This window comes from Oncorhynchus masou, chromosome 20 (genome assembly GCF_036934945.1).
Source record: "Oncorhynchus masou masou isolate Uvic2021 chromosome 20, UVic_Omas_1.1, whole genome shotgun sequence".
NCBI classification, from domain to species: Eukaryota; Metazoa; Chordata; class Actinopteri; order Salmoniformes; family Salmonidae; genus Oncorhynchus; species Oncorhynchus masou.
This window is the reverse complement of record NC_088231.1, coordinates 8,045,958-8,053,950: the sequence shown is the minus strand read 5'-3', so window position 1 is coordinate 8,053,950 and position 7,993 is coordinate 8,045,958. Positions and strand designations below refer to the sequence as shown.

Below are 7,993 nucleotides of genomic sequence, written 5' to 3'. Positions count from 1 at the left end.
TAACATCGCGTCAAGTGGTCACATGAGTTTTGCTCGGGCAACAGAGTTTGGATAGGTATTGCTTTTCCCTCTCCTACTGTGAAAGACATTTGAGGTTGATATATTATCGATTATATATTTTAAAAACCTGAGGATTGATTATAAAAAACGTTTGACATGTTTTTGTGGACATTATGGAAACTATTTGGAATTATCGTCTGCGTTGTCGTGACCGCTCTTTCCTGTGGATTTCTGAATATAAGGAAGTATTTTGGATATAAAAATAATCTTTATGGAACAAAAGGAACATTTGTTGTGTAACTGGGAGTCTCGTGAGTGAAAACATCCGAAGATCTTCAAAGGTAAACAATTAATTTGATTGCTTTTCTGATTTTCGTGACCTAGCTTCCTGATGCTAAAAGTACTAATGTTTTGTCGTGTGATCGATAAACTTACAGAAACGCTTGGATTGCTTTCGCTGGAAAGCATAATTTCAAAATCTGAGACGACAGGTGGATTAACAAAGGCTAAACTGTGTTTTGCAATATTGCACTTGTGATTTCATGAATATGAATATTTTTTATAATATTATTTGACTGTGGCGCTATGCTATTCAGCGGTTGCTGATGACAATTATCCCGCCTAAGGGATGGGTAGCGTCAAGAGGTTTTAACAGTAAACTATTATATGTTTATCTAAGAGGAAGAATGACCTGCTTATGCTAAGTTTTTATGGTGTCCACTCTTGTGTCCTGCTGCTAGTCATGGCGTCGAGGACATGGGTTTTACTAGAGATCTCAGAGTTCTCAGTCCAGAGCTTCCGGGGACGTTTCACAGTCCGGAACCTCCTGTGACGGTCCACAGTCTGGAACCTCCAAAGACGGTACACAGTCCGGAACCTTCAAAGATGGACCACAGTCCGGAGCCTCCAACGACGGTCCCCAGTCCGGGGTCTCCAGCGACGTTCCCCAGTCCGGGGTCTCCAGCGACAGTCCCCATTCCGGGGTCTCCAGCGACAAGCCGCAGTCCAGTGCCTCCAGAGGTGGTTCCCAGTTCAGAGCCTCCGGCGATGATCCATGGTCCGGTTCCACAGAAGCGGAGGGATCAGCGTAGGGAGAGGGGGCTGCGCCCCTAACCGGAGCCACCACCGAGGGTAGATGCCCACCCGGACCCTCCCCTATAGGTTCAGGTTTGCGGCCGGGATTCTTCACCTTTGGGGGGGGGGTATTGTCACACCCTGACCTTAGAGAGCTTTTTTATTTCTCTATTTGATTAGGTCAGGGTGTGATTTGGGGTGGGCATTCTATGTAGTCTATTTCTTTGGGGTGGGCAGTTTATGTTTGTTTTTCTATGATTTGCGGATTTGTATGTTTCAGCCTAGTATGGTTCTCAATCAGTGGCAGGTGTCATTAGTTGTCTCTGATTGAGAATCATACTTAGGTAGCCTGGGTTTCACTGTTTGTTTGTGGGTGATTGCTTGTGTCATCACAGTTCTGATTTAGCTTCACGGTCGTTATTTGTTTATTGTTTTGTATAGTGTGTTTTAGTGTTCAGTGTTTTCTTTATTAAATTTCATCATGAACACATACCATGCCGCATTTTGGTCCTCCGATCCTTCTGGCCTCTCCTCTTCAGATGAAGAGAAGGACGCCGGTGACAAAACCGATGTCAGCGCTCATGGTTAATCTAAAGTAGGGAGCAAACAAACCTATGAAAAATGTGTCCAAACAGAACCTGATCACAACCAACCAGACTAAACCAGTGATTCTGACCCTGTATAAGAATGATCAACAATTTTCCTCTTTATTTAATCATCTTACATATAAAACCTTATTTGTTTATTGAAAATGGTGAGTAATGAGAAGGGTGTGCTTGAAAGGATGCACATAACTCTGCAATGTTGGTTGTATTGGAGAGTCTCAGTCTTAAATCATTTTCCACACAAAGTCTGTGCCTGTATTTAGTTTTCATGCTAGGGAGGGCCGAGATCCCACTCTCACATAGGTACGTGGTTGCAAGAGCATCAGTGTCTTAACAGCGCAACTTGCCAAGACTGAATACTCTGCCCAATCCAGATATCTGGCAGTGGCTTCTGATTAAATTAAATTCTCACCGAACAGCTTGTTGCAATTTCGACGAGGCTCTCTTGTTCAGATATTGGTACTGGACTGGAGGCAGGGCATGATAGGGATAACGAATCCAGTTGTTTGTGTCATCCATTTCGGGAAAGTACCTGCGTAATTGAGCACCGAACTCATTCAGGTGCTTCGATATATCACATTTGACATTGTTCGTAAGCTTAAGACAATTTACACACAAAAAAATCATACAATGATGGTAAGACCTGTGTGTTGTCCTTGTTAATGCAGAAAGAGAAGAGCTCCAACTTCTTAATCATAGCCTCAATTTTGTCCCGCACATTGAATATAGTTGTGGACAGTCCCTGTACTCCTAGATTCAGATCATTCAGGCAAGAAAAAAATTCACCCAGATAGGCCAGTCGCGTGAGAAACACTTCATCGTGCAAGCGATCAGACAAGTGAATATTATGGTCAGTAAAGAAAACTTGAACCTCGTCTCTCTACTCAAAACAACGTGTCAATACTTTTACGCCTTGATAACCAGCACACTTCTGTATGTTGCAAAAGCGTTACATGGTGGCTGCCCAAATTATTGCATAATGCAGAAAATACGAGAGTTCAGGGGCCTTAATAATTTTTACTGTCGTGTCAGAAATGTCTTTCAAGCTGTCAGGTATTCCCTTGGCAGCAAGAGCCTCTCGGTGGATGCTACATTGGAACTCCCACGAAAGAGTAACGGTTAAAGTGATTGGATGTTAATTATTTGACATTGTGCTGTTATTTCGCTGAACACTAGATGGTTTCATTTTATTTTTGGCAGTGAAACGAGGCTACTCAGGTGAGAAAAACAACTCACCCAAGTGTTTAGCCATTTTGGACAAAATATAAATTACATGTTTGAAAATGTGAAAACTAAAGAAAATGGGAATCACATTTTTATTTGGCGTACCCCCGAAAGTTTGGGGAAACCTGCTCTAGTGAATTGTGTGGAATTTGGGACACAGCCCTGGTGTTGGGAGAAGAGAGAAACGATTGTTGTGGTAATTTCCTGTATTACTAAGTGAAAGGAGAGTTTACAAACTACACACAAGTCAGAGTTATACTTTAATTAATTTGGTATACAGATGCAAATTTTAACCTTCTATTACAAATCTGTTAAACAAAACAAAATAATCACTACTCTGCATGGTTCTCCCTTTTTTGCAACTTTTTAACTGTGTTTCAATAGTGATACAGTCAGTGCTGATTTTAGCATGTAAATCTTGGTGGGGCCAAACAAAATGTTTTTATGCAAGCCAGCACAGCCACTACACAACCCAAAACTAAACCACACATTAATTGCACTATAATGGTGACCAAAGGTGCCCACAAACTGTTAGGGCCTACTTAAAGCTTAAAGCTGAGACCCAAAAGCAATCCCAACACCTTGCACTGCAACACCTGGTTATCAGCAGAACCTTGAATGGCAGTGAAACAGTTCTTCAGCCTAAAAAAAACCTAGCAATTATGCCTGACTTGATTCAACAATTTTGGCATAAGTGGACGATGAGCGGATAAGATGCAATCCCTAATTTCGAGTAAGTGTTACGGTTTTCTTCCGTCGAAGGAGAGTCGGACCAAAATGCAGCGTAGTATCTTTGATACATGTTTAATGATGAAGAAAAAATTAACAATACAAAAACAACAAACGGAATGTGAAAACCTACACAGCCTATCTGGTGACAACAAACACAGAGACAGGAACAATCACCCACGAAACACTCAAAGAATATGGCTGCCTAAATATGGTTCCCAATCAGAGACAACGATAAACACCTGCCTCTGATTGAGAACCACTCCAGACAGCCATAGACTATGCTAGACACCCCCAAGACAAAACACACCACAATAAACCCATGTCACACCCTGGCCTGACCAAATAAATGCAGACAAACACAATATACTTCGACCAGGGCGTGACAGTAAGACATTAATGAGCTAGCTAGGATGGACGTAGTCAATATAACTGTTTGTTCAGCACTGAATTGTACAGCGGCAGAATTCAGAACATGGACCGTTCTTACAGTATTCTCCCTGTACACCAATTCCGAACAGTAGGATAAATAAAGGGGGCATAGACGCAGACAATGAACACTCTTATAAATATTCAATGATTACATTCCTCTAAAACAGACTATAGCACCACCAAGTCACAACAGTCGTCGAAATTAAGTCAGTGATTTTCAAGTCGCAGCTCTAGAAAGAGGCCCGAGTTCCCGACTTGCAATTCCGAGTTCGATGACCATTCAACATGTATTTTCCTAGTCAGAGCTCGTTTTTTTCCTGAGTTCCCAGTTGTCTTGAGCTAACTGATGTCAGATTTCCCAGTTATTAGTTCCTGGATTGACAGCATGGTACATGTTTAATTTATTTAAATATATGTATTTTATTTAATAAAAAGTTGGGGCTCAGAAGAGGTTTGGCTCTGCCCTACCTGCCCTGAATGACTGGTCGCCACTTGATACAGTTAGGTAAGGAATTCAAGTAAATATGTTAAAAAATGCAGTACTTAAAACATTTGGAAGCATTATATATAGTGTCAAACTGACATGGGAAGACATATGCGCTGAAAGTTTGGGGAAAACAAGATACAATTTTTCAACCTCCAATTTGCACCACTTCTGTAGAATGACCCATAAATGGGTATATGGGTGCGATTTTAGACACAGACTAGAGCTCAGACAAGAGGAGTGTCAGCGCCACTGCCTGCTTGCACTCATTTAGAGTATATCATATTTCCTTTCACCTGACATGCAAATAGCCTGTTAATTCTGACTGGAACCAAACCCATCTAAGACACAATTGTGTTTGCAAAGACCTCTCACCGTTCTTAAATGTTTTCTGACTGCATGTTTGCAGATTTTTTTCTTCTATACAAAAAGAAGAAGTAAAAAAAATACATGAGCAGTTCAACAAAGATTTTTATTGAATATTCAGGATAAAAAAAAAACAATATACACATTTGTTTAACCCTTGAAAATATGTTGTTCTCATCATCCAATCTCTGTTAAATACAGACACAAAGATGCAATGTGAAGCACTAGCAAGAAGGTTGATAAGATTGATAATCTTCCAAGTTAAGAGAGAATGAATCAAACCTACAAAATTCTGGATACCCTGATATTTCCCTCCTGATTACGGGAATCTTCTGACCAGGATTTCTGGAGTACAATTACGGTAAATTTACCTGAATATGGCAACCCTAAATAAAACACATATATATTTTTGCCAGCGCATCTACAACTACCAACCTCTTTATAAGCAATCACAAAACAGTTATAAACAAACAGGTTACAATTGGCCCTGTGAAACAGAGGGTATCAATCTCCTTCAGAGACCTCTGATATAAGGCAGTTTCCCAGCCCTGTGGAGGTAGAGGAGGGGCTGCACAAACCCACTGACCACACTGATGAATAGACACACAAATGTGAATTTATAAAACTGCCCCGAATCAAAGATTCCATTTAAAAGTAAAACCACTAACCATGGAAAGTAGTCTGCCATCATAGACACCATGATAATGAAAATGATCTTAAACGCCCTCATCTTCATGTTATTTGTCCCCTCCCTCTCTCTCTCCCCTTCCCCCGGCCCAGACTGTTTCAAAGCCCTGAGAACTGAGAGGCAGCAGAATAACAGAAATGATATTAAGATAATAATTTCAACACAAAACACATAAAATAAGAAGTTATGCTGCATTACAAACAAAAAAGGGAAACAGAACCCAATCAAAACCAGCCAAACCAATCCAGAACACCCCACCTTGTATCTCAGGGGTCTGTACTTCAGGAAGACCACAGGGTGGACAACTGCCAGGTATCGCTCAAAACATATACAGCACTGGAACAGGGGGCGGCCTGGGATTATAAAACCATTAATGAATGATGCTATAGCTCGGAGAGGAGGAATATGGAGATGTATGTAGACAAAGACAAAGACAGAAGACAGGCAGAAGAGTATCTCAGATACAGCCAAGTTGAGAGTGAAGAACTCTGAGGCCATCGTCCCTCCGGCTCCGCTCAGTATCAGCCACAGGACATAGACATTGGTGGGTAGACTCAGGATGAGGTTGACTGCATAGCAGGCAGTGGTGACAGCGATATCAAGTTGCAGATAGCCAGAGACGACAGAGGAATGGTTGGAGGAGTTCATTTTTTTTATTATACCAACCTTAGTTTGGAAGTACAAGCTTTACCGTTCTAATGACCCTTGCGGCAGAGAGAGAGAGAGAGAGAGAGAGAGAGAGAGACAGATGTGACAAGAACACCACCGTGTTAACTCTTCATATCAAATGCACATCGGAAAAATATAATTTAGATTATCAGTCAGTATCTCCACTTTCCGATGAAAGTAAGATCATTTAAATACAAACATATAACTCAGTTACACTTCTAATCTCTGAGATTAAAAAGTTTCAACCAACCTGAACTCTGTTATTGGTGGTTCCTCTCTTCGGGGTCTTGTCACGATTGTGTCACTCCTTAGAACTGAGCTAGGTACATCTATAGGCTAAATCAAATACCTGCCAACACACCTGTGTGGCATATCACATTGACAACCTCTGAAGCAACACCCAAGGACCTCATGCCATGCAAATATCCTTCTCAGTGTGACAGGAACCACACATTTAAATATGATTTATGAGGATGTGTTGCTGTTGCTATTGTAGGACTACTTGTTACTACTGCTATTTGAGCAGCTAACCGATCGCTGCAGCTGTACATAGTCTATCGGTAAATAGCCCACCCATTTTTACCTACTTCATCCCCATACTGTTTTTATTTATTTACTTTTCTGCTCTTTTGCACACCTATATCTCTACCTATACATGACCATCTGATCATTTATCGCTCCAGTGTTAATCTGTAGAATTGTAATTATTCGCCTACCTCCTCATGCCTTTTGCACACAATGTGTATAGACTCTTTTTTTTTTTTTTTTTTTCTACTGTGTTATTGCCTTGTTAATTGTTTACTCCATGTGTAACTCTGTGTTGTCTGTTCACACTGCTATGCTTTATCTTGGCCAGGTCGCAGTTGCAAATGAGAACTTGTTCTCAACTAGCCTACCTGGTTAAATAAAGGTGAAATAAAAATAAAAAACATGCTAGACAAAAATAATACATTTGCTTGACATGCTAGAATGTACAGATGCTTTCAATCAAGTTGTACACAAGGCTTTCTGTAGAATTCTAAAAAGTCCAACATGTGTATGCAAAGGTTAATGATGTTTCCTCTGACATTTGCTCAGTCTATGTTAGCTGTAGCCTCTTCACATATTATAGTAGTATTAGTGGCACTCTGACCTATGGGCGGCAAATCATTGGAAGTGATTAATTTGATTCAATAATTTCATTTTTGAGGGATACAACACACAACCACTCACCCACACACCTCAGTGCTCCCGTCTGTAAACTGATGCTGCCCATCACATCACTTGATGGACCACACCTGACATGCAAATGTTGTCCATTGATTATGACAACACTTCAGGATGATTGAAGAGAATATGTCGTGCTGTGTGGGAAGTGTTATCGATGAGTTATTCCTGACCAGGTCAGGTCAAATGAGTCACTTATTTAAATGACGCCTGTATTATTAGACAACAGTGTGTACTCAGCTTCAGCCCTTATTGGAAATAAGATAATGGGGGACAAATATAAAGAGCAATAATTCTAGTAATACCATTGTCATAAACAATCCAACCCCAAAAAATATGGAATGGTAGTGTTAACTTTGAAATAGTATTTATATATCTGCAAATCTATCAAACACTCAGATTCCAAAGTAAAAACTGAAAATGCAATTTGTCAACGTTATGCCAGAACCACATTCAAACAAATGTGTACATTTTCTTTCTTAGATGCATCAATTTTATGAAATAGTTTACATTTCT

The 7,993-nt window shown here is 40.4% G+C and overlaps 1 protein-coding gene across 1 annotated transcript; it reads right to left on the bottom strand.

Moving 5' to 3' along the window:
- Nucleotides 1-784: 784 nt before the first annotated feature.
- Nucleotides 785-6,250, bottom strand: LOC135506467 (P2Y purinoceptor 6-like). Its single transcript, XM_064925848.1, has 3 exons — nt 5,583-6,250; nt 5,350-5,401; nt 785-1,189 (listed from the first exon to the last, which is right to left on the bottom strand). The coding sequence occupies exons 1-3, from the start codon at nt 6,248-6,250 to the stop codon at nt 785-787; spliced, it is 1,125 nt and encodes a 374-aa protein (XP_064781920.1).
- Between the last annotated feature and the right edge of the window lie 1,743 nt (nt 6,251-7,993).